This window comes from Hibiscus syriacus, unplaced genomic scaffold, assembly GCF_006381635.1.
Source record: "Hibiscus syriacus cultivar Baekdansim isolate YM2019G1 unplaced genomic scaffold, ASM638163v2 tig00117022_pilon, whole genome shotgun sequence".
In the NCBI taxonomy this organism is placed as follows: Eukaryota; Viridiplantae; Streptophyta; class Magnoliopsida; order Malvales; family Malvaceae; genus Hibiscus; species Hibiscus syriacus.
This window is the reverse complement of record NW_024063528.1, coordinates 1-26,536: the sequence shown is the minus strand read 5'-3', so window position 1 is coordinate 26,536 and position 26,536 is coordinate 1. Positions and strand designations below refer to the sequence as shown.

Here is a 26,536-nt window from a genome sequence, read left to right as displayed (position 1 = left end):
ATAGTGTGGAGTTTATTTCAAAAAAAAATAATAATAATAATAAATATAGTGTGGAGAAAGGAATGACATTTTGAAGTTTATTAGTTTCTCGAGGTTGATTCACATTCACCAATTAAATTCCATGCCCACCCTTTGAATCTTCTTTGCCTAAATTCATACACATATTCCAACAAGAAACAATCTCTGCGCTTCCTCTAATGATATGAAAACCAACAACAAAAACAAGAACCCAGTTTCTGTTTTTCTTTCTTCATTATTCTTTCTTCTATCTTCTTCACCTCTGTTTTGCCATGGGGTTGACATAATCCGACCAGGTGACACCGTAAAAGATGGCGAGAAGTTGTCATCTGAAGATGGGGTTTTCGAACTGGGATTTTTAAGCCCTGAAAATTCCAGTTCTAGATATATCGGAATATGGTACGAGGTTGATGTAAAAGCAGTTGTATGGCTTGCAAACAGAGATAAGCCAATATCTGATAGAAATGGAGTTTTAAGGATTGGATTTGATGGTAACTTAGTTGTTCTTGACGGGAACAGAAGTTCAGTTTGGTCCTCTAATGTCTCGGGTTTGTCATCGAACAACACTGCTGCGATTCTCCGAAAATCTGGGAATCTTGTGCTATCAAACAATGAGGGTGGAACCATTTGGGAGAGCTTCAATCATCCAACTGATACATTTTTGCCTGGCATGAGAGTACCAGTGAATTCTGCAATAGGGGAGTTCCGATTTTTCAGATCGTGGAAATCGGTTAATGATCCTTCACCGGGAAACTACAGCGTTGGGATCGATCCTAACGGAGGTCCTCAGGTTGTGATGTGGGATCAAAGGAGAAGAAGATGGAGAAGTGGTCAGTGGAATTCAGTGATTTTCACAGGTGTTGTCAATATGAGTAATGTTGCTAGTTTTTTATATGGATTCAAGCTTTCTCAGGCTGATGAAAATAAGACTCAGTACTTCACGTATTATCCGTTGAATCCTTCAGATCTATTGCGGTTCCGAATCGGTTGGGATGGAATAGAACAACAGTTAAGGTGGGATGATGGTGAGAAGAAATGGACTATTTTGCTATCACAACCTGACCCTGCTAACAGATGTGATCTTTACAACTATTGTGGGAATTATGCAACTTGTGACAACTTTGTTTCTCGAAGTACTTGCAATTGTTTGCAAGGGTTTAGGCCAAAGTTTCCAGATCAGTGGACAAGAGGGAACTGGTCCGGCGGGTGTGAACGGAGGGTTGAACTGCAGTGTCAAAGGACTAATGGGACAGCAGGGGGAAATGGAGGTGGTAAACCGGATGGGTTTAAGCGATTAATGTGCATGAAGTTTCCTGATTTAGCAAACTTGTGGTTATCGGCAAGGAGCTTAGATGCTTGTAAACGAAGTTGCTTGGGGAATTGTTCCTGTACTGCATATACATTTGTTTCTGGCATTGGATGCATGATATGGACTGGAGATTTGGTTGATGTTCAGTATATAGAACAAAGTGGACGTTTACGCTTCTTTTACCGCCTCCATCATTCCGAATTAGGTGCTTTTCGATACCCAAAAGTCATCTTTTCTTGCTGAATTGCTTCAAATTTGAAGAATGTACGTCATGTTGGTGACATGATTCTTTGATATATTAGTGAAATCCTATCATTTAAAGGCTAAACTGAACCAAACTCGAATCTTATACAGGAATTTGATACTTCATGTTAGATCTTTAAACAAATAATGGACATGACATATTAGTACAATTATTTCGATATTAACACCTTTAATCTTCACTTCAAACACAGATGACAAGAGGAAGATACCCAAAGCTGTGATATTTATAGTTTCTCTGTTGGGAACATGCTTCTTGGTGGTGTCTCTATGGCTGCTATGGAGATACAAGAAGGATCTAAAAGGTATGAAATTCTATGTTAACGCCGGACTTTTCGAACATATACCTGTATTTTCTACTCACATCCGAGTCTAACATAGGTATGATTTGCAGAGGAGGCAGCTTAAAGCTGTCTAGTGTGCCATTTGGTATTAATTTGTGAGCTTTTTCATTCAGGTTTGTCTGCAGTTGCATCAATGGCATGTTGCAAGGACAAGGATGCAGAGGTTTTCGATGAATCCAAATCAAAGAGCAAAGAATTCTCAGCAGATGTTTCAGGAACATCAGACATCCTTACAGATGGGAATCAAGTTAATGGACCAGAGTTACCAATTTTTAATTTCAGCATTGTGGCAGCTGCAGCAAACAACTTTTGTGCAGAGAACAAACTCGGGCAGGGAGGTTTCGGTGCCGTATACAAGGCGAGTTCCACTAAATTGTAATGGAAGTATTCATAACGATCCTGGTCTTAGGATGTATTTTCCATGTTGAACTACATATCAGGTTTTGATGGTCATCCTGATGTATAGGGTGGCACCGGGAAAGCATCCTGAAACCCGAGTCGATACACTAATGTCGAGTTTAAAGTGATAACAGTTGCTGTTAATTTTGGTAAAACAGGGAGAGCTTCCTGGAGGTCAAGAAATAGCTGTAAAGAGGCTTTCAGGACAGTCAGGTCAGGGCTTAGAGGAGTTCAAGAACGAGATTATCCTCATAGCCAAATTGCAACACAGAAACCTTGTTAGACTATTGGGATGCTCTATTCAAGGGGAAGAAAAGATGCTGATATATGAATATATGCCCAATAAAAGTCTGAACAACTTTCTTTTCGGTATGTTCCCTCGATATTGCACGTATTCGGTACATATTCGGAACTCATACCTAATAAAAATCTTTCATGGTAGCCAAAGAAGCACGGCTCGATTGGAGAACCCGACTCAGCATTATTGAAGGCATTGCCAGAGGGCTTCTTTACCTTCATCGAGACTCGAGACTTCGAATAATTCATAGAGACTTAAAGGCCAGCAACATCTTGTTGGATGCCGAAATGAATCCGAAGATTTCAGACTTCGGCATGGCCAGGATTTTCGGGGGTAACCAAAACGAAGCAAATACGGTCCGAGTAGTTGGCACATAGTAAGTACTAGCATGCTCAATTTTCAGACAATTTCACTGTCAAATCAAATGTTTTTCTTGAATTGCAGTGGATATATGTCTCCTGAATATGCCATGGAAGGCCTGTTTTCAGCGAAATCAGATGTTTATAGCTTTGGCGTATTGTTGTTGGAAATTGTTAGTGGACGTAGAAATACAAGCTTCCGCTCATCTGAACATGCAAGCCTTATAGCATATGTAAGTGAAAAGGCCAACCGTGAAATAATATAATTCTATGGAATTTGATTGAATCGGTTTGTTTTTTTTTCCAGGCATGGCAACATTGGAACGAAGATAAAGCGATGGAAATCGTTGATCCATCGATCCGGGATTCGTGCTCTCCGAGCGAAGTGTTGAAATGCATACATATAGGCATGTTGTGCGTGCAAGACTCCACGACGCATAGGCCGACGATGGCCGCCGTGGTGTTGATGCTCGAGAGTGAAGCTCCTACATTTCCAATGCCAAGGGAACCCACTTTTAGTTCCATAAGAAGTTCCATTGATGGCCAATTAGTTTTGGATGGTCAAGAAATTGTGTCTTCTAATAATGTTACAGTGACAACGATAACCGGAAGATAAATTAATTCGGAAATTTTATAAATATATGCATATTATCGATACTAAAATTGTAACACAGTTGCTTGTACATGCAAACTTGAATAGAATTATATTTGTAATTATGAAATCTTTGTTTTTGTTTAAAGAATAGGGTTACAGTCTAGAAAATTGCCCTTCATTCAGATTCAATTTAATTATTCAGCCTTTAAATTTCACTCAACTAATAAAACTAATGGACAAAAAAAGATTGTTATATCTACTTTTAACTAAAAAAATCAAACAGATTAAAAACATTATCCACAATCCAAGAATTAAATGTGCTTGGATTCTAATTTCCAAATGTAGGTCATGCAGAATCTATCCATCTCCTCCTAATAAATTGTCTAGGATTTTTGCTTCCATAATTGGCAAAGATACAGAGAATTCTTCTATAAATCCCCACTAAACTATTCACTTTGCATATCATCATCGACGACACAAGAATACAAAGAGTTGGATCTCATTTTATTCTCCAATCAGCTTCAAAACAATCTACAAAGAGATGAAGACGTCTTCTCTTGGCGTTGCTTCTCTTCTTGTCATCTTGATCATAGCTTCTTGTCAATATGGATGTATACAATCTTTCTCCCCTTTAGTATCTCAACAAGTTGTTTACAAAGGTTATTTGGTTTAATTTGCAGGTGTATCGAACTCGGTCGCACAAGAAACAACATTGGGGTGTACGAACGACAAAGAGTGTGCGGATATATGTGCAAGTGTTGGCATTGGGTATTGCGACTTGAGCCGCAAATGCAGGTGTGAGCACCCCATCATGGATGCTAATTGCAACAACAGACGCCAATTGTGCCAAGCTTCGTCCACCCAGTCCCAAAATCCATAGTTGTCTCGGTGGCACTCTTGTATGTTGAAAAATAAATAATAAGTGAAAGACAATTCACATCTTTTTCAATGGATTTGTCAAAATCACGAGTCTGCCTTGAGGGTTGATCGATTTTTAAATTGCAATGGAGGCACCCTCTTTTGACCGCTACTATGCCAAGCCTGAGCATACCAATTCCATTCACTTGTTCATACCATTATGTATGTAACAAATGTTAGCACAAACAATCGATACAAGTATAAAAAAAATTGATTAAAAAATCGAACTCGGAAAACTTTAGGGTTCGAATTGGATTTCTCTGTTTTTGCTTCGCTCTAGCAAGGAAGATCCAGAGGTTATAGACTGATCGGATGCAAGAAACCCTGTCCCGGTCCCGATACTCGAAGATTGATCCGACATTGTAACGAATCTTGCTGCCGAATAGGGAAGTGTTGATGGCTGAGGGAGATTGATTGATTTGCTTTTGAGCATGAGAATAACCGATGACATTGTAGCTCTGACTGCAGGGTCATCCTGAACACATAACAACGCAATGTGTATCCATATCACAACCTCCGAAACCGGACAATCGTCGGTGATGTTCGGGTCAATCAACTCATCTCCTCTGCCTTCGTTCCAAACCATCCAAGCCTATATAACACAGAGTCCTAATTAGGGACACAAGCCTTAAGCTCAGGTGCCTGGTAAAAGGAAATAAAGAGAGATGAATGCATACATAAGTGACAAGGACTTCACTCCGTCCAGGTAATGGTAGAATCCCCTGTTCCTTTTACCACTTATTATTTCTAGCATTAGGATACCAAAGCTGTAAACATCAGTCTTGTTTGAAACAACCCTTCTAGTGCATATTCTGGTACCATGTATCCGCTGCATAGGACATAAATTTAGACTCCTTTCTCATTTCTATTTGGATTCAGTTAAGGAACCAAAATGAAGAACTTACTACGTTCTGACGACATGAACCGTGTTGGCTTCAAGTTGATTGCCTCCAACTATTCTTGCAGTGCAAAAGTCTGATATTTTAGGGTTCATGTCATCATCTAACAAAACATTGCTGGCCTTCAAGTCCCTGTGGATTATTTTAAGTCTGTAGATATTGCAGGCCCCTTGCGGTTTCGATAATGATGTTGGCTCGTTTCTCCCAGTCTAGCTCTGCCTTGCTTTTCTCTGGATCTGCCTTGAATAGCATAAAAGCACAGCAACACTTATCTATTGGAAAACTTGTATCGAACCAGGTTCGAAACATATTCGAGCATGAACGTAAGAAAACATGATGTGTGAGGGAGAGGAGATAACCGAAAGGAAGGTGTCCAAGCTGGTGTTAGCCATGAACTTGTAGACGATAATCATTTCGTCTTTCTTCAAGCAATATCCCAATAGCCTCACGAGATTTTTATGTTGAAGCTTAACGATTAACTTCACTTCATTCTTGAACTCTCCGAGACCCTGTCGTGATCTCATGGAAAGCCTTTTAACTGCTATGACCTTCCCATTCGTAATTTTCCCCTGAAAAAAAATCGTAAAGTCCGAAACATGATGTTAACTGCAGGTTCCGCTAGTAATCCTACCATACACAATAGATGAATGTTCCTACTTTTTACCTTGTAATCAGGGCCAAAACCACCTTCTTCGAGCTTGTTTTCCTCAGAGAAGTTGTTCTTTGCAGCATGTATGGTAGCTAAATCAAACTGAAGCATCTCGTCGTCCTGATCCTCATCCGATAGATTAATACCCAACTCCATCAAATCTGGAGTCTGAGGAATTAGACCTTCCTAGTAAAACGTTTTCTCTAGTTCCTTATCCGAGTAATGAATCACAATGTTCAAAATTTGTAAGAAATCAACATATATATGCCATATTAACCTGAAAATGTGAAGGGAAATTACCTTTAAAACGTCGTCTTCTTCTGTGATACAGGAAACCAACTAGAACTGCAACAACAAAAACACCTGCTAATGATGATACGATGATTATTATGATCCTTTTTCTGCTATTGCCCTCCTTTCCTGCTTTTAAAACGACCAAAATACGACCCATGAGTATACCGTGTTGGATATATACTTGTTTCCGATCCCGATACTTCAGTCCGAATAACATAGTCTACGAAATAAGCCTATTTGCCCTACCTTGGTTCTCCGATGGGGGAGCTGGTGGTTGATCGGATATCGGATTCGTGTCATACTCAGGGATTCAAATCGCGATCACAGTCGTGTTTTCAGTCATGTCTCGTTTGCCGCTATTGCGGCCATAGCAGGCGCTATTGCGGCCATATCGAAAGGCAGCGCTACAACTATTTAAAACCCTGATCATACTCAATTATAAAAGTTTATACGAACATGAACACAATAATATTTATTCAAAACAGCTCATTTATACTCATAATTATAAGCTTATAATTGTATATTTAATTATAGTTGAGTTTTGTCTAAACTCTAAAATCATGTGATTTTTTAATCTTTAACGTAAACATCTGGTGTCCTTACATATATAATCTTTTATGATTTAATTGATTGATTTGTATTATTTGAAAATATATCGTAATATTGTGTTTGTGATAATTATTAATTTATAATTTCGAAAGAGATAATATTGGTTAAACATCATCAATATAAATACTAATAGTGAAAATAAACTTTATAATAATTTAAATATGAGATATATAGAATGATTGTTCACAACTATTTAAATAAAAAGAACCACGAATCAAATATCTAAAATACTCCATAAATAATAAATGAGATAATTAAATAAACATATATCGAACAAATCAATGCAGGAGAAAATGGTGCACGAGTCAAAGGCAAATATAATCAATTTTTATTTTGTCAAAAGAATTAAAGTAATGCAAATTTGATATTGAGGATAAGATAAGAATTAAAATTTTATCATACAAAATAAAAAAAATAAAATTTTGAAGGCTATATGAAAGAATACATATGGACGATGATTAGAGGTTATACACTGATCGGATGTAAGAAACCCTGTCCCAGTCCCGATACTTGAAGGTTGATCCGACATCGAAACAAATCTCGCAGCAGAATAGGGAAGTGTTGATGGCGGAGGGGAACTGATTGATTTGCTTCCGAGCATGAGAATAACCGATGACATTGTTGGCCTCACTGCAGGGTCATCCGCAACACACATGTATCCATCTCACAACCTCCGAAACCGGGCAATTGTCGGCCATGTTCGGGTCGATAAACCTCTGCCTTCGTTCCAAACCATCCATGCCTAGATAACACAAAGTCCTAATTAAGGACACAAACGTTAAGTTCAGGTGCCAGGAAAAAGGAAATAAAAAGAGAATGAATGTAACACACCAATTTAGGGGCTAAATTTAATAAATTATAAAGTGGTGGATTTAATTGGTATTTTGAAAGAAATGATGGATTAAATTGTAAAATTTCAAAGTTAGCAGACTGTTTTAAGAAGTGCATGAAGTTCAATGACTAAACTTATGGTTTAACCATTTTTATTTATAAGAGAATTTATAACCCCTCCACGTGCTCTGTACCCAGAATATTTCTCAGTTTTTCCTCTTTAACAACCCTCCTTTCAACTCTATCTACTCGTCATTCGACCTCCGATCAATGAACCGAAACTACCATCGTGTTCGTTGTCGACCGAGGAACAAAATCCCTCAAACCTTTTGTCGTGAATCGTCGTCGTTCGTTGTTAATTTCAGTCGGAAGTATCATCGGTAATAACTCGATTTCAGTTGATTTTTCGTCGATTCACGACGATCTGGTCATCCGTTTATGAAACCTCCCGCACCATCGTGCTCCTTGCATCGTTTCGAGTGCGTGGAGGGGTGAGACCGTCAAAGTTTCCGACGTTTCGAAATCGAGCTCTCCGCCGTTCAAAATTGTGAACCGAGCTTTGTAAGTGCCTCAAAATCGCTTAAAATAATTTTTAGGAATTTTTTCGGGAATTTATCGACACCGGATTACTGTTCACACGCCACACGCGCCACCCCGAGAGTTAGTTTCGTAAATATTTACAGAAGGTCGCTGATTTTGTAATTAATTTCTGTTAGTGTGATATTTGTGTAAAATAGTCGATCGTTGACTGGCGTTGACCACAGTTGACTGGAACTTTGACCGACGTTGATCGGGCATTAAACGACCTTTGACTTTGACCGAGTATACCTATCCTGATGTTTTTCGACGTTCCAAATTCGATTTCGCAGTCCGTTTTTCAAAATTTGGACTCGAATGCCTCAAAATTGTCAGTCAAACCTGTTGACTTTGACGGGAAAATCCAAATTTTCGAAAAGTCATGTTTTATACTTTTGACATCCTGAATCCGAATCCGAAGTCTGTTTCACCAAATTCGAACCCGGTAAGTTGTTTTTCACTGATTTATCATCCGATTTGATTCGTTTTTCAGAATTTAGCTCTGTTTTGATGTAATTTCTATTGATTTGGATCCGAGGAAATATTGGAAGATGATTTCAAGATCAAAGACGTTCGAATGGAATTTATATAGTCGATCAGTATGGTACGAAAATCGAGGTAATACTTTACTATCTCTTTATGCTTTATGGAACATGTGAATATTGGTAAATGCATGAATAAGATAATATTGGTCTCATATGGGTAGTTAATGAATTTCTACACTCGATCCGAATACAATAGAAATTTGGCAACTGATTATGGTTCAAAGAACTTTTATAAGAAATTGAGGGATTGTTAGAATTAAATTTCAAGTTCTGTGTTTGGTAATAAAGAAATCAACCTCGATCTGTATCTTATAATTTATTTCATCAAAGGTCAAATGTTAAAGGTACTTGGATGGGAAATTATGAGAATACTCCGGTAGGGTAAAATTACGAAAATACCCTTAAGTTGTAATATGTCAAGAATTGTCCCTGGAAGTTGATTTATAACTCTGAAAGGATATATTGATATGATAAAACTACAAATGTGCATAAGAAATGCTAGTTTGCTTAGGAAATTCGGATAATCTGTTTTTAACCCTAAGAGGGCTTATGCAAGATATTAGAAGTTTGTTAAGGAATCATTTCAAGATTCGATAAAAAACAATTAACCATAGGATCTCTAAATTATAAGTATGCTCGTTAAGAGTTAATACTGAAATTATCTGGTTAAGAAATTACGAAAATGCCCCTGAGAGGTAAAATAGTCCGAGTTGACCCTGAATGAGAAAGTACTTTGAGGATTTGTACTTAACTCGATTAAGTACGAATTTGATTGTTAAGATCTTGACTTAGTGTAGAAAATTCTTGATATTTCGTTGGTAAAAATCTGAGAAGGCACTTGACCCGAAAATATCCGAGTTACGAGTAAAAACCTGAAGAACAATTTATCGGGGGTACTCTTTTATCAGAATTGTTCGAAGGGACTGAAATAGATGATAAATTGGAATTAAATAATAAGACAGGATGGAAGAAAATGATTAAAATACATTGGATCTGTAGAATGACTAGAATACCCCTATAATGGAAATGACCCAAGAATATCACCAAGCTCAGGAATGATTGGATATCCTCGAGCTCTGAAATGAATGGAGTAAAACTGAACAACAAAATTACCAAAATAACCTTATGGCCTAAACAAAGTTAATGTCTTGGATTAATTAAGGAATCCAAATAAGCATAGGTTTTAGACTACCTTTAAAAGTAACGGAACATAATTTAAGTGAGTAGATCAACCCTAAAGCTATATCAATACCTGAATGGCATATATATTACTGAATGCGTGTTCGTCTTCTCAAGTTTGGCTCGATGATAAATTTTGGAAGTATTCAGCTCAGCTCAACTCTAGATCGCATTCAGTACTAAGAATTGGACGTTTGTTCGACAAATCAACCACGAAGACCAAATTGAATGGAACGGAAGGACAATATGTATCTTAAATTCAGGAACGTTTGAATTACTCTGGAAAATCCTGAAGTAACTAGAATAGACATGATTGTTAAATGAACTAGGTAACCTCAATGACTGAGGATTTAGTAAGTGATTTGGATAAGTCTGGAAACTCTGATGAGTTTACATAGTGTACAATTACAATGGGTTATGAACAAAATAATCAAATATGTTAGCATTACTTATTGTGGAAGAGTGGAAATGAAATAAAGACATTGGAAGATCTATTCTGCGATGATTTTAAAAATTGATATATGGACAAGAATTTGTGGTATTAAAGAGTAAATACCCTGGAAGAACAATGAATTTACCAATCGACAAGCATTAGTTCTGGGAACTATTCATCTAACAGTTGTTCGATAATCCGATCAATCGACATAGAATGTAAATATTCTGAACCTTCATTTCTTCCTTATCAGCTCAAGTCACATTCTGAATAACTAATGATTATGTCAGTTATTGAACTCTTCCAATAGTGATTCTGAATTCCGATATTCTATCGGTATACTGAAGATCTGTGTTCCTCTACTTGTTAAGATTATCCAATATCTTTGAATACTACCTGTAAATTCTGGTGTGTTCCCTACTCACATGAATATTTTACCTGATTTTCGATTTGATTTCTGATCTGATACTTGACATGGATTATGATCTGATACTTGACTTGGATTCTGATCTGATACTTGACCTGGATTTTGATATGATACTTGACGTGAATTATGATTTGATTTTTGATATATCCGTTTACGGACGGAACATGGGGGGTAATGTTGGAGGAAGAATACCTGGAGGCTCCTCGGCTGTGTGCTCAGGGCCTTACTAGACTTGACAGTGGGTGTATGGTTCTGGGGAACCTACACATTTTGGACTTGACGGATGGGGTATATATATATATATATATATATGTTTTAAAAAGATCTAAAAAGTTACATGGTTTTTGGGAACACACTAGAAAACCTATTCTTATCTCCTGAACCTAAACATCCCAAATATTTTCCATCAGAACTGAATACTATCTGTTAATACTTGAAATATCAATGGAATCTCAGCTCAGCCAAAGAAATCTGTAAATATCTGAACCAATAAGAAAAAATATGTTTATCTATATCTGCACGTTCTTCAGCATCATCTGGTAGTTCTGTATTACTGTGTTTTTCGAAGCTCACTCTATTACTCACCATTGCAGGTTAAAAGAATTGTACCAGTGCAGCTATCGGCTTCAGTAAAGGAGTTCTTCCGACGTTGCTTGCAGAGTATGGTACATGAAATTAGGGGGCATGTAATTGTGTTTTGTTTTATATATGAGCCTGAAAATTTGTTTTATTTCTGCATATTGATAAATCATTTTATAAGTTACATGTTTTAAGAAAAGTTTTAAATTTTCTGCTATTTTTACAATGGGTCGCTCCAGTGGCCCTAATGTGACACTTCAGATCGGATCGGGTATCCGCATCGGTCTCAGGGGTTACAATGAATGCATACATGTCATATGCCACAAGGATTTGGCCACCGTCCAGGTAATGGTAGAATCCCCTGTTTCTTTTACCACTTATTATTTCTAGCATTAGGATACCAAAGCTGTAAACATCAGCCTTGTTTGAAAACAACCCTTTTAGTTCATATTCTGGTGCCGTGTATCCGCTGCATAGGAAACAACTTTTGGTTCGGATTCGGTTGAGGAACCAGAATGGAGTACTTACAATGTGCCGATAATTCAATCTGTGTTGGCTTCGATTTTGATTGCCTCCAAATTTTCTTTTGGTGTCCAAGTCTGATATCTTAGGGTTCATATCATCATCTAACAAAACATTGGTGGCCTTCAAGTCCCTATGGATCATTTTAAGCCGAGAATCCTCGTGTAGATATTGCAGCCCCCTTGCAGTTCCGGTAATGATGTTGGAGCGTTTTTCCTAGTCTAGCATTGCCTTTCAATGTTCTGGACCTGCACCAAGTCAGACGCATAATCGAACATGAACATAGGAAAGCAAGAACACCGACTCAGATGTGCGAGGGACAAGAGCAAACCGAAAAGGAAGTCGAAGCTGGTGGTAGCCATGAACTCGTAGACGAGAAGCTTTCTTCTCCTTCCAAGCAATATCCCATTAGTCTCACCAGATTTTTATATATGTTGAAGCTTTACAATTAGCTTTACTTCATCCTTCGACTCTTCAAGGCCTTGACTTGATCTCATTGAAAGCCTTTCAACTGCTATTTCCTTCCTATTGGGCATTCCCCCCTAAACAGTTTTCAAAGTGCTTTCAACCTTAATCCTATCGTAAACAATAGATCAGAGAACTGCTTTGGGCCTTGTAAACGAAACCGAAACCTCCTTCTCCGAGCTTTTTTTCCTCGGACAACTTTTTTAGCAGCGTTATGGTAGTTAAATTAACTGATGCATCTCGTCGGCTTGATCATCTGATAGATAAATACCCATCTCCATCAAATAGCAAGCTTTGAGCCATGTGAACTTCCCAGTTCCCAATAACACCATAATGTTCAAATTTTGTAGGAAATCAATATTAAACATCAATTCAAAAATTGATGTACGAATATCTCAACATACATTGTTCATACCAAATGATCGCTCTTTTATCGGAAGGGCACCTTTGCGTGAGCAGTCGAATAGCATTGTCCACACAGATGTAGCAAATATTGCACGAAGAAAGATCGTCTCGGAGTTTTTCAATGATTTTGAACTAAAGAAAAAAGAAAGAAGATGAAGATTATTAATTTGGTGACTTTTACTATAGAAATTACTAAACGACTTTAAAAATGACGAAGAAAGAAAATATTAGTGTAATAGAAATTAAAAACTAATATAGATTTAGAATTTATAAAAAGGAATCATGAAATTTATTTTCAAATCAATTTAATATATAAATTTTGTTTATATAAAATATTGTTTCGAGGGTCCAGAAATAATTTTCTAATAAAAAATTATTGAAATAAGTATTTTAAGTGTTTTCACACCTGCTCATATAAGACATAATTTAAATTTCATTGTATATTCTGAACACTCGAGACATTTTAATAAGAGATAAGACACCCCCTAAAACAATCCCAAAATCTTGAGGTCCACGCAAAAAAATTCCCCAACAAGAACCATTAACTTTTAATAGTGCCCAACTTGTATTAAAGTATGATTAATTTAGCTAAACCGTTGTGATTTTAACTTGAAAAGCACACGCTCATGTTGTGTAATTATTATTACTATGTGATAGTGGAGAATACATGAGCCAGCAGCAGCAACGTATCCATTCTCCAACCGCCAGACATTACTTCCACGACATGTGCTGCCCCATTCATCATTATTATTTATTATAACTCAAAAAGAGATATTTAGTTAAAAAAACATACTTTACTGATTATGTATATGTAAAAGGGATATTTACAATGACTATGACTAATAATGTCATGCATAGGACGATGATGCTATTTATAAGCCGATATGTTAACAAATCTGGTACTTAGATCTTTGGACTTTGTACCAGTAGATTGTCTCACATGTCTTGTTTAAAAGTATTATTTATACATTATGGCTAATTTAAAAGAATATTGAAGAGTACTTATAGTAGGAGGGAGCAATACTATGAAAATTTTAAATTATCATATATTTTATATATTATATATATATATTTAATAAATAATATGTTTTCGTCTTTAAAATTTATAAATTCATTTACTTCTAACATAAAACCATACGTCTGTCTCTGTTGAGAGTCTTTGAAGATATATCTCTGAAGATATAACACCAACAAAATTGAAAAGAAGATTAACACCAAGAACAAGTATAAAATAAAATATAAAAATCAAAATGTCATTGTCGATTTAATATCACTTTAGTTGATATCATTAAAATCATTGAATTAAACTTATGAATCAAGTTAAAGCTTAGCTTTTTATCATTATATGAAAATTATTTTTAAATTAATCTTTATTTTTAAAATAATATTTTATTGACAGGATATATTACATAAAGGAAAATACTCTATATTAATTACATCTTTAAAAGTGTGTTTGACAGAATATACTTTTATTCTACGTGGCATGACTAATTATCAAGAGATGAAAAAATTATAGGTTAAAGAGAAAGATGTTTCGGCCAATAAAAAAATCAGTCGGAATTTGTTGAGTGTTTTTACTGTGTTTTCAGATCTCCAAGTATGTTTTCTTCTAAGTTATAATACTAGTTAATCTTTGTATAAATATATTTTTTTTTATTTTATAGTTATTCTATTTCTATATAGTTACTTAATATTTTATTTAGTTATTATATTTTTCTTAGAGTTGGTTTATTATTTGTTTGGATATTATATTTTCTTAAATTTGAATAGAAATTTAAATCGATTTGATTTGACTCAAATTTCATAAACTCAATGTATTTTAAAACAAAATCAAATAACGTTTTGAACAATAAAATAAAACTCATCAATTTGATTAACTTTAAAAAAAATTACCCACCCAATCAAATATTTACCATTACTGTTATAATTATTATTTTAATATATTTGCCCTATACAGGAGCATCCCAAAAGATATGAAGGCATGTTACTTTAAAATGAGGCCCCTAAAATATTTTATATAAGAAGATATTTTAAAAATCAAAATTTATCCCATTACGATTATTTTTTACAAAATAAAAAATTCAAACATATGAAATTAATATTTCTTCACCGAATTTTCTTCACTTGTGTGTTCAATAAGAAAATATTTTTTTTTCCGGTTAACAGATTCTTTTTAAAAATGTGAGACACTCAAATTTTTAGATCATGTAATGTATCATAAGTTACACTTGCTAATAAGCGACGCTAACCCTCTACCCACCAACTCAATTTAAATTGACATATAAACAAATCTTAGAATTTTCCCTCATTCGTCCTCTTGAATCATTCTCATGGATTCGCTATTGTCGACGTCTACGATTACTTACTTTTCTATCGTATTCTAGGCAATTCGAAGGGCCTCAAGTATGCCTCATAGCTCCACTTCTAGGGTTAAGCAGAAGCCTACCCTCTTAGCAAATCCCCATAACCATTCTCCTGTATGGTTCCTAGCTATGCCTCCACAAGCGGTCTCTCCTGTGGTTGCTATCTTTGTGCCATCAATATTGATCTTACACCAGTGGGTTCGGGTGGTTGCCGGTTGGTAAGACGCTCATGAGCTCGAATGAATCTCCGGTAAGGGTGCTCATTGAGTAAGTGATATCATGCATTAATCTTCTATATTTGTATGCCACATAATCATTATGTTAACGATCGTAAAAAAATGCCACATGTGCATGCACCGTAAAATTCTCTATAATTTTATACTCTCAAAAGTAATACAAATACGGGTGATTGTCATTGCACAAATAAAACAATTTCATCTACCGTAGAAATCCAAAGATGCAAAGAAAACTTCATCAATTAGATCATCACGCCACTCTGTCTGTTATTACAAATAAAAACAAAATGCTAGCAATTTTTTTTATAAATTATTCCACTTTGTTAAATTTCCCCATTGAGTGTAATACCAAATCATATAATAATACAAAACCCTCTGCTGCAAATCTTCAAATCCTATTTCTTGATTTGCATGTTTTGATCTCATTTTCTTCTTGACACCGTTTTTTAATGGTGTTTTCAATCTCTCTGGGTATATAAAGTCGGCTCATTTGCAGCAGAAATCAATTAATCACGAGATTTGTTTGATTTTAAAGAATAGTTTTTCGCGATCTTTGAAGATTTTGACTGTATCTTAAAGGGTCTCTGTTTTCTTTTTCTGATTCTTCTCTCCCAATCAGGGGACTTGGTTAAAGATCTCAAGAGTTCCCCATGGAGTACGCAGTTGTTTGACGCTCTCTACAGTCCTAATTCCACCCTTCTTTCATCGTCTTCTTCTCTTTCTTTTATCTTTGCTTCATTTTCCGAGAAAATGTTGAATCTGACGGAAAATCCAAAGCTGGTGAGTATAATCTCTCTGGTTTTCTTCAAATATTTCATTTTTTTTCATCTCCTTTTCCTTGTTACTGTTTAATTGATTTTCATCACCAATATCAAGTATCTTAATTTAAATTTGGGGTTCTTGATTTGGTGATAGGACTCGTCATCTTCCAACGAGATATCCATACAAAATATATCAGTTTCGGATCATAATAATGGCTTTCAATACACAACGGATAATAAAACCGATAGCTTTGTTCTCGACTTGGAAGGTTTCTCTCATGGAGGATCCAATAAAGAAATCACTCAGAATTCAAGATTTACAGTGAGTTTTCCCCCTTTTTTTCATTATTTTTTGTGGGAAAAATTCAAAACAATTATTTCTGAATGACACGTGTTTACATCTCAATGAGACTGTTTCATGCAAGTCCAGAAAATTTCTTTTTTTTTCCCTTCTAATTTGCAGAAAAGTCTTTCTCGTAAAGGGTCTCAGAGAGGAGGGGACAAGAAGATTATAAGCTTCAATTGTACAAATTCAAATTGTAAATCGTCTCTCAATGATAAAGATGCTTTTGTTGCCACCTCCCCGAGAGGTACAGACTTTCAGCATTAATTGCTTAGATTTTTCACATGCTGGTTTTTTAATTTTTCCCAGGAAATTTCCAGGAAAATTTGAAAAAGGCGAACATTTTGGCTCTATTTTTACCCAGATTAGTGGTTTAGACCATGCACTTTTCAGCATTTTATAGTTAAATTCCTTGAAGGACTTGAATTTAACTCGTGAATTATGTAGAACAGTTCTTTAGTAGTATTTAGCTATGTTATTCGGACTCCAGTATGTGCCAGATATCGGTATACTCGAATATGCTCATCTTCGAAGATGTGTCTAAAAGGTATACTGAAAGCAAACTCGGAGAGATTTTACCATAGAAATATGTCCTGTTACCCTTGGATGCATGTTCTCATGTTTTATGGCAAATTTCCTGTTTGCATAGTTTATTTTGTAAGATTTGGCCTGGAATTATTGATCCGCAACTTCTCTGGTAGGGTCTAGCACTGCTGAAAAGCCGGTGACGGCCGCTGTAGGGTCAACTGATATGGCCAACAATCCGCAAGCTCGTCATCAGATCACCATTACAACTGGCAATCACCGCTCTAACCGAGAGCAGATTTAATCTCAGAGAAACAATTCCCGACGACATGCTTCCCAATGGATTTTCGATCCCAAAAGGCTTCTGTTTCTCTTTGCCACACTGTAAGTCTCCGAACCCTATCACAGGAATATTTCTATTCCATCTGCAAAGGCTTTGATGATACTGAAAGGAAGAACCTTTTCGGGTTCTTTTGACAGATCGAGCATAGGAACGATTTTGCTGATATATTTCACATTGTCGATTTACAAAACGAACGGAGATGGGATGCTTTCGATTAGGACATAGCCGGGGACTATACTCACCAACTTACTGGTAACTAAGAGCAACATTGCAACATGACATACACATGGGAGATCAGACCGGAAAACCGATGGGAGTGGTTGAGAAGAGAAGGTTGAAGAAAGAAACAAAAGGGAAAGATTATATGAATCTTCCATTAAAGATAGCTTCATGTGTAGAGAGTTATAAAAAAATCAAACTTTGGAGATGATGACAAGTACATAAATCCACTGTGATAAAGATGCGGAATCTTTCCTTTTAATATGAATGTATGCATGTATGTAAGAGATGGAAAACGATGATTGTTGAGCTTTTTGTGTTTTATGTTTGTCATAAGGATGAAATGGAGGGTTCAAAAAGTCGGCTTTTTAATGGATGAACAACTTTATAATTGAAGACTTTGTTATGGGTGTGAATTTAAAATTTTAACTATCGTGGTGATTGATGAGTAGATAATGGATATGAAAATATTAAATGAGTATGAGAATGGGAAAGGTATATCCGCACCAGTCCCGCAAGACAAAATTATAAAGTGAGCTTATGAAAAAGATTTGCTTCTGGTAGAAAGTGAATAACGGCAGTGAAGGATAGATTTCAAGAAAAATATCTAAGCTCGGGTTCTTCTGCAGATTAAATTATGTCATGTAAATTGAAGGTTAAAAAACTACCAATGTCTCCTTTACAAACCGGGTGCAAAATTTGATTCAACTAAAAAAAATTATACTTTTAACTTTAAATTGTTTGAGTTAACTCAAATTTTTAGTTCATATTTCAATTTTGAATTGAGTTTGAATTTTGACTATAACTTTTTTATATTTTTTCTTGGCATAATCTCAAGAGATATTACTAACGTTTGACTAAATATTTTAGTTCATATTTGTTTTTAGTATTTCAGTCTCATATAGGACTGTAAATGAGATGAGACAGATCCTGAGCTACTCGAGATCGACTCGATCAAGGCTCGATAAATACTCAGATCGAATGGACTCGACTCGAGCTCGAGCTCAACTCGAGTTCTTAACGAGCCGAACGAGCTACTTAATATTCGATTCGAAAAGCTCGTGAGCAGCTCGAAATATAATATATTAAGATTTTATTTTTAAAAAAATAAAATATTAATAATATTAACATTTATTTATTGATTTTTAAAAAATACAGTAAGATTTTCATGTATTTAAGGTTCAAATTTGAGTTGAGACTTCAATAGAGTTAAATTTAAGATTTTTTTTTTCATTTAGAGCCTTTTCAAGCCGCTCACGAAATTCAGTTCATGATTTCGAGTTCGAGTCGAGCTTGAAAATTTTAAACTCGCGAGTTTTCAAATCGAGTCGAGCTCCATTTCAAAGTTTTCGAGTCGAGCCGAGATTAGCAATACTTGAACTCGGCTCGCTCGTTTACACCCCTAGTCTCATGTTTCATTTTGAGGCAAGAAGGCACGTACGTTGACAGAAATTATTAGTTAACAAACAGTTAACACTCTAAAATAGAGACTTTTATACCCAAAACAAAAACATTAAGGGCTAAAATGCTCTAGAAAAAATAATAAAGGCTAAAGTGACTATTAGATCAAACGTTAGAGACTATTTTATCCTAAAATAAGACGTTGGAGACTATTTTATCCTAAAATAAGACGTTAGAGCCAAAATACTCTAGAAAAAGTGACCAAAATGACAATTTTAGTAAAGTCGTGATACTAATTTTAATAATATACAATTTTCTCTTCCATCAATTCTGTTTTTTGAATTGAAAATGAAACTAAACACCAGTTTAAACCTGAGCTACCGATCTCGGATGAGCAGGAGCAGCGTCCCGAGCAAAGAGGTCACGAATTTCTTCTTGGGAGCGGCAAACTGAACAAAGTCCAAGTGATCCATTCTTTAAAACATAACATTATAAAAACAATATTATTGTAGACACTCATTTTTTCCGTGTTTTAATTATTATTACTATTAATATTATTATTTTATTAATAGTATTATTACTACATTTTACACGTCCAAATGACAATTGGGTCAAGACTCAATTAAAAGGCCCGAACTCTAATCCAAATTACAACAGACCAACTTGGCCCAAAGATCCGACCCAAATATGAGACCCAAAACCTGATTAGGGTTTTCATCTCAAGTTCCAACGCCTCCAGCTCTCCACCATTGGATTTGATGACTATCACAGTTCATATCGATGACATTTAGGGTTTCTAAACCCTAACCCTAAGGAGCTATTGTTGCCGCCACTGTTGTGTGCTGACGCCGCTGCCCGCTTCTGACACCTCCATCATTCTACACTGACCGAAATCAACATAAATAATCCATCAACAGTCAAAAAGAGAGGCCAAATCAAAATAATAGAAACAATAAAAAATAAATGAAATCCCGAGGAAATTGGGGGCTCTGTCGCAAGCAAAGATAGGGCATTCATACCCTATTCTCTCGAAAAACAACAAGCCATCACAAAAATCAACGAGGGGAGTAGATAAAAAGGAGGAAAACTAGATTCGGGACTGAAACGAAGGAAAAAACTTCGAACATTCAAGAAAAAAAGAAGAGAAAAAAAATAGAAGAAAGAGAGTTTGAATAAAAAACAGAAACAAAAGAGAGAAGAGAACTTACCTGGCACAATTTCATCGGAAGAAAGGTTGTCGAACTTTAAGTTTTGAAAGGTAAAAGCTTAGATCTAGGATTTTATGTTATTTTTTAGGCAAAAGGGGGTTAGGATCTATGGTATTGAGAACGAGATGGGTATTTCGGAGGGTTTTATTCCCTTCGACCGTCGTGGGCGGCCGTGATTTACCGTCGGTCAGCGGTAGTTTCCTTTTCCTAACGAGGAAGTTGAGAGAGTTTGTAAACTTCTCTTTCCTCTTCCAAGTGAAAGGAAACAAATGAAGAGATTATGCGGGAAGCCCTAAATTCGACTTATATACACTGATTGAAAAGAAGTAGTTTCACCCATTCCCGTGTTTTCATAAGTTTAGGGGAAAATAACGTGTTTGGTTCCCATTCTTTGTAATCTCACCATTTGGGCCATTGAATGAAGTATTGTGTTATTTTGTTTTGAGCACTTATATTTCTATATTTGTATTTTAGTCATCGTCTTATATGTATGTCATTTTATTAATGTTTAACTCTGGTCATGATATTTGTAAATGTTTAATTTCAGTCATTGTTTTGTATATTGAATGCATTTAGGTATAATTATTATTTTCCCTTCCATGTTTCTGGTTTATTTTATTTAGTCCTTAACATTATTTATGGATTATTTCGTTTATGGTATCTATAGTGTTCTAAATGTTCGATTGTGGCTCTGGTTTGTTTATAATTATTTTTCATTCCTTTAAGTTTCTATTAGTACCATTTTGATCCCTTAAATCACCAAATATGATTGTTTTTGTTATTTGTATTTTGATAAGTAATGTTTTCTTGTTTGTATTCTAGTCCTTTGTCTGTACATCTTTTGTATATTATATTATGTATTATATTAAATATTTATTAGCTCTATGTGTTGTAGACATTTTATTCCACATATTTCAAATTGCATTTGTTTTCATCGTATTTCTTTATCTATTGATATGTTATTCTAATATTTTCAAGAATACTTATTTGTAGAATGTGCGTGGAAAGCATAACTTAGTCGAGTAGTCCGATCCGATACGACAATCGAACGAAATGTGAACTTGAAAGAATTTGAATTTATTTTTATAAAAAATGATAATCAATTCATTTTTATTAAAATGACGCAATGCATATTTTTTATATATAATTTATGTTATGTAAAATGCAGATATTCAATTTTATATTTATTTTCGTTTTTTAAATCGAGAAGGAAATATTCTTTTTAGGCAAGAATGGAAGAGATAACCTTCCAGTCCAAGGATGAGCAAATCTTAATATTTCTTTTCGAATTAAAGGATTTTCCCTAATAAACAATTCGAAGCAAATTAATTAAACTTTAATAAATGGATCACATTCTAACTATATATTTGATTCACAATTTCCATCATTTACGACAATGTGTAATCGATTAAGTATCAATTTTTGGGAGTTGTGAGGGTGATTATCATTCCCCATGCGTAATCGACTCCCGGACCCGTTAAGTCAAATTTTTTGGTAAATGCAAACCAATTTTTGTCTTAAAATGATTTTTCTTAAAATATTTTAAAGGACGTTTTTAGGTATTCGGTCTACCCTAATTTAAAGGTCGATGGCGACTCCTATTCAATTTAATTCAAATTATTCAAAATCACCAATTTTTCAAATAAAGTCATAATTATTTTTTAAACTTAATTGTTTTAAAAAAATGGTCATGAAATTATAACATTATAAAGTTACAAATCTTACTGATATTTGCAAAAATGATATATATATATATACACACACGCATTGATATATATTTGGAAGAAGTCCTTTAATTAGAATAAATCAATATTATAAATAAATATATGCATTGATATATATTCGGCCTTGCAAAGAAAAGCTACCCATGGCTCATTGACCGCACAAACTTTCCAGGGCATTCGACTTGTGAGGCAGAGAGAAGATAGGTTTACGATTGAGGAGTAGATTATTGAATAAGGAAACCAACCGGAAGCATCCGAATGGGGAGGATGAGAGACCGGAACATCACCATCATCACTAGACTAGTTCCACGAACCTGGATGGACTCTTCATTAGTTTCATTGCAACCAGAGGGTTGATCTTCATCACTTTACATCACTCTCATTCTTCATTTTATAAATGTAAGGTAATTTAAAGGAGACTTCTTTTTGAGAAAATAGCCACCTTTCTTACCAAGTCACCTCAATTTGTTCCCCACTATCCTATAAATTATCCCTCTACCTCGAACATGGCCGATTACAACATCCAAAAAGAGTCAACTCTCCAACTCGATCGTCCTGTTTATGAAGATCTTCTTGAAACACTTTCCACTGGTAAAACCATAGCCTTGGATGTCGAAAGCTCCGACACCATCAACAACGTCAAGGTGAAGATCCAAGATATGCAAAGCCTTATTTTCGCCGGCAAGCAATTCGATGATGGTTGTTCGACTTTGGCCGATTATAACATCCAGCAGAGTCCATACTTGGTTCAGATTTCATGTTTCCTCGTCGGATGCCCATTTTTTCAAGACATTAACGGGGAACATGATCAAATTGGAGGTGGAGAGTGTAGTTTTTTGGCAAAAGTCCCACATTGGTTGTGTATAAGGAGGAGGGGAAATTCTTTTGTTATAAATAAAGCCCTCCTCCTCCTTAGTTTCATCCCACAAATATAAGCCTTCTTCTATTTTAAAGGCTATTTGTATTCTTTCTCTCTTTGTAATATTTCCTCTATTAGTGAAATATTTTGGTGTTCCCTTTTATGTCTATTTAATAGTTATTGTCGGGTATAGTTTTGTTAATTATTGTCCTATTAAATTACTTGTCTTGGTAGTTCTGTCTAACGAAAGTGGGTTTTAAGAGGGACCATTGTGACCCCTCCTCTTTCCTGGGAATCTACCTTGGGGTGATTTTTAGTACAATCGTTTTCAACACTAGTCATCTAGATAATAGTTTTCAAGGAATTGTTATTGGTGGAAATTAACCCAAATTTCACAACAATTGGTATCAGCGCTCTTGGTTTATTTTAGTATGCTCTGTGGTTGCGGCTTAGGCTGATCTTCCACATTAGAAAAATTTCCTTGGGTAATTGACATTCCGCATTGGCAGCTATTAAATAGAATTGTAGCAGAAATGACAGACGCTTCTTCATCTTCAATTTTGGCAAGAAATGATGTGACAAATGTTAGATTTGCAGTGGAGATTTTTGATGGCACCGTCATTTCGGCATGTGGCAAAGCGAGGTTCTAGATGCCCTATTTCAGCAGGGTCTAGACATTGCTATTGAATGAGAAAACCAGATGATGTTGAGGAGAAAGAATGGAAGAGGATCAATAGAATGGCATGTGGTACTATTCGATCGTGTCTTTCTAGAGAGCAGAAGTATGCATTTTCTAAGGAAACTTCTACAAGTAAATTATGGAAGGCACTGGGAGGAGAAATTTTTGAAGAAAGCGGTCAGAACAAACTCTACATGAAAAGAGATTGTTCCGCTTCAACTATGTACCAGGTACCACTATGAATGATCACATTACTAGCTTTAATCAGCTGGTGATTGATCTGATGAATATGGACGTGACTTTGAAGATGAAGATCTGGCTCTGATGTTGATGGGATCACTTCCTGATGAGTTTGAGTATCTTGAAACTACTCTACTTTATGGGAAGGTTGATGTGTCTCTCAGTGAAGTAACTGATGCCTTGTATAGTTATGAATTAGAAAGAAAGACAATCAAGAAACACAAGTGTCGAGCAGAAGCTCTTGTTGTTAGAGGCCGTTCCAAGAGTCAGAATAAAGGAAGCAGAGGGATCGAAGTCAAAGTCCAGATTGAGCAAAGATGAATGTGCCTTTTGTCGAGAAAAAGGGCACTGGAGAAGAAGAATGTCCCAGGCTAAAGAATAAAGGCAAACCTGAAAGGGGGAAGGCTGTCTCAGAATCAAATGTGGTCGAGTATGATGATGGAGATTCAGATTTCGCATTCGCTGCTACGCCATCAACCACTGTTCCAGTTCATGGCTGTTAGATTCAGCTTGTAGCCACCATATGACCCCCAATAGAGAATGGTTCTTTGATTTTAAAGAACTAAAAGGTGGAATTGTCTACACAGCAAATAATTCCCCTCTTGACACACTTGGGATTGGTTCAATTCGCTTGAGGAATCAGGATGAATCAATCAGAACCTTAATAGGTCCATTATGTACCAGATTTAATGAGAAATCTCATCTCTGTGGAACCTTAGAGTCAAAAGGTTTAGAAGTGAGGGAAAAAGATGGGATTATGAGGATTATCTCTGGTGCACTGGTGATAATGAAGGGAATCCGAAAAAGAAACAATGTGAATTACTTTCTGGTAGTACATTGTTGGACAGCAACAGTGGCAGCTTCTACTGATGAACATGAGTCAGAAGCAACCAGGTTATGGCATATGCGCTTTGGGGCATGTTGGTGAAAATCCTTGAAAATTACTGATAGATCAAGGATTATTGAAGGGTGTTCGGGCTTGCAAATTAGCTTTTTGTGAGCATTGCATCAAAGGAAAAGACGAGGGTGAAATTTGGAACAACAATCTATGATACTAAGGTATTTTGGATTATGTTCATTCAGAGTATGGGGGCCTTCCAAGACAACTTCATTGGGAGGAACACATTATTATGTCACCTTTGTTGATGATTTTCCCGGAGAGTTTGGGTGTATCCAATGAAGACAAAGGATGAGGTGCTAGGATTTTTCCTTAAATGGAAAAGATGATGGAGACTCAAACAGGCAGAAAAATCAAACGTCTCCGTACAGACATGGTGGAGAGTACAAAAATGATCCATTTCTGAAAGTCTGTGAAGAGGAAGGTATTGTTAGGCACTTCACGTCAGAGGTACACCACACATAATGGGTGGCAGAGCGTATGAACCGGACATTAGTGGAGAAGGTTCGGTGTATGTTCTAATGCTGTTAGGCAAAGAATTTTGGGCTGAGGCTTTGGTCTATGCTTGTCACCTTGTCAACCGCTTACCATCGACTGCTATTGGTGGTAAAAACCCATTAGAGAAATGGTTTGGGGTACCTGCTACATATTATGATTCCTTACATGTGTTTGGTTCCACTGCATACTACCATGTTAAGGAGTCAAAGCTGGATCCAAGAGTAAAGAAGGCGATCTTTATGGGGATCACCTCTGGTGTGAAAGGCTATCGTCTTTGTGTCCAGAAACAAAGAAAATAATCTTCAGCAGGGATGTTACATTTGATGAATCTACCATGTTGAGAAAGGTGACTTCAGAAAAATTGGAGCAGACAGATGGAACTCCCAAACAGGTGGAGTTTGAAGGAAGCAAATTTGTCCCAACCGGTAAAGAAACTGATGTTGACTCTCCTATGGTAGAAGAAGAGTCAGATGAAGAAGAGGTTCAGACCTAAGAACCTCCACAGTAACATGATCAATTGCACTCAGAAAGGGAAAGAGGACCATTAGACAACCTGCTCGTTATGCTGATATGGTCTCTTTTGCATCACCAATTGCAATTGATGACGTTACTGCCACTTTTAATGAAGCAGTTCAAAGTTCAGAACATAAAAAGTGGAGATCGCCATGAATGAAGAAATGCAATCCCTTCAAAAGAATCAGACGTGGAAACTAGCTAGTCTTCCGAAGGGAAAGAAGGCAATTGGGTGCAAGTGGGTATATGCAAAGAAAGATGGATTTCCTGACAAAATAACATCCGCTACAAAGCAAGATTGGTGGCTAAAGGCTACGCTCAAACGGAGGGAGTTGATTATAATGAAGTATTTTCTCCAGTTGTAAACATTCCTCCATCAGAATTTTGTTGGCTTTGGTAGCAGTTGGATTTGGAACTAGTTCAGATGGATGTAAAAACTGCATTTTTACATGGAGACTTGGATGAGGAAATCTACATGACTCAGCCAGATGGATTCAAAGTTGCTGAAAAGAAGAGATGGTGTGGCAAATTAGAAAAATCGCTGTACGATTGAAGCAATCTCCAAGGCAGTGGTACAAGCGATTTGACAAGTTTATGATAGGGCAGAAGTACACAAGAAGCAAATATGATCATTGTGTGTATTTACGTGAGCTAGAAGACAGATCCTATATATATCTTCTTCTTTATGTTGATGATATGCTGATAGCTTCCAGGAGTCAGACAGAAATTACGAAACTAAGACTCAATTGAACAGGGAGTTTGAGATGAAGGATCTTGGTGAAGCGAAGAAGATTCTAGGCATGGAGATATCA

General features: G+C 36.0%; 3 protein-coding genes and 1 pseudogene across 3 annotated transcripts; 3 read left to right on the top strand and 1 right to left on the bottom strand.

The window, feature by feature from the left end:
* Window positions 1-113: 113 nt before the first annotated feature.
* On the top strand, window positions 114-3,612 carry LOC120195985 (G-type lectin S-receptor-like serine/threonine-protein kinase B120). Its single transcript, XM_039197907.1, has 7 exons — window positions 114-1,532; window positions 1,783-1,893; window positions 2,046-2,290; window positions 2,490-2,700; window positions 2,774-3,005; window positions 3,074-3,221; window positions 3,296-3,612. Exons 1-7 carry the CDS (start codon window positions 203-205, stop codon window positions 3,602-3,604), a joined length of 2,586 nt encoding a protein of 861 aa, XP_039053838.1. The 5' UTR covers window positions 114-202; the 3' UTR covers window positions 3,605-3,612.
* A 1,127-nt stretch (window positions 3,613-4,739) lies between these two features.
* On the bottom strand, window positions 4,740-7,607 carry LOC120195992 (annotated as a pseudogene).
* Window positions 7,608-15,319: 7,712 nt separating this feature from the next.
* On the top strand, window positions 15,320-17,446 carry LOC120195991. Its single transcript, XM_039197909.1, has 5 exons — window positions 15,320-15,491; window positions 16,073-16,293; window positions 16,429-16,596; window positions 16,738-16,864; window positions 17,319-17,446. Exons 1-5 carry the CDS (start codon window positions 15,320-15,322, stop codon window positions 17,444-17,446), a joined length of 816 nt encoding a protein of 271 aa, XP_039053840.1.
* A 5,097-nt stretch (window positions 17,447-22,543) lies between these two features.
* On the top strand, window positions 22,544-22,865 carry LOC120195962 (polyubiquitin-like; the record flags this gene model as incomplete). Its single annotated transcript, XM_039197894.1, has 1 exon — window positions 22,544-22,865. A coding segment is annotated over exon 1 (322 nt), but the record flags the coding sequence as incomplete, so codon positions are not given.
* Between the last annotated feature and the right edge of the window lie 3,671 nt (window positions 22,866-26,536).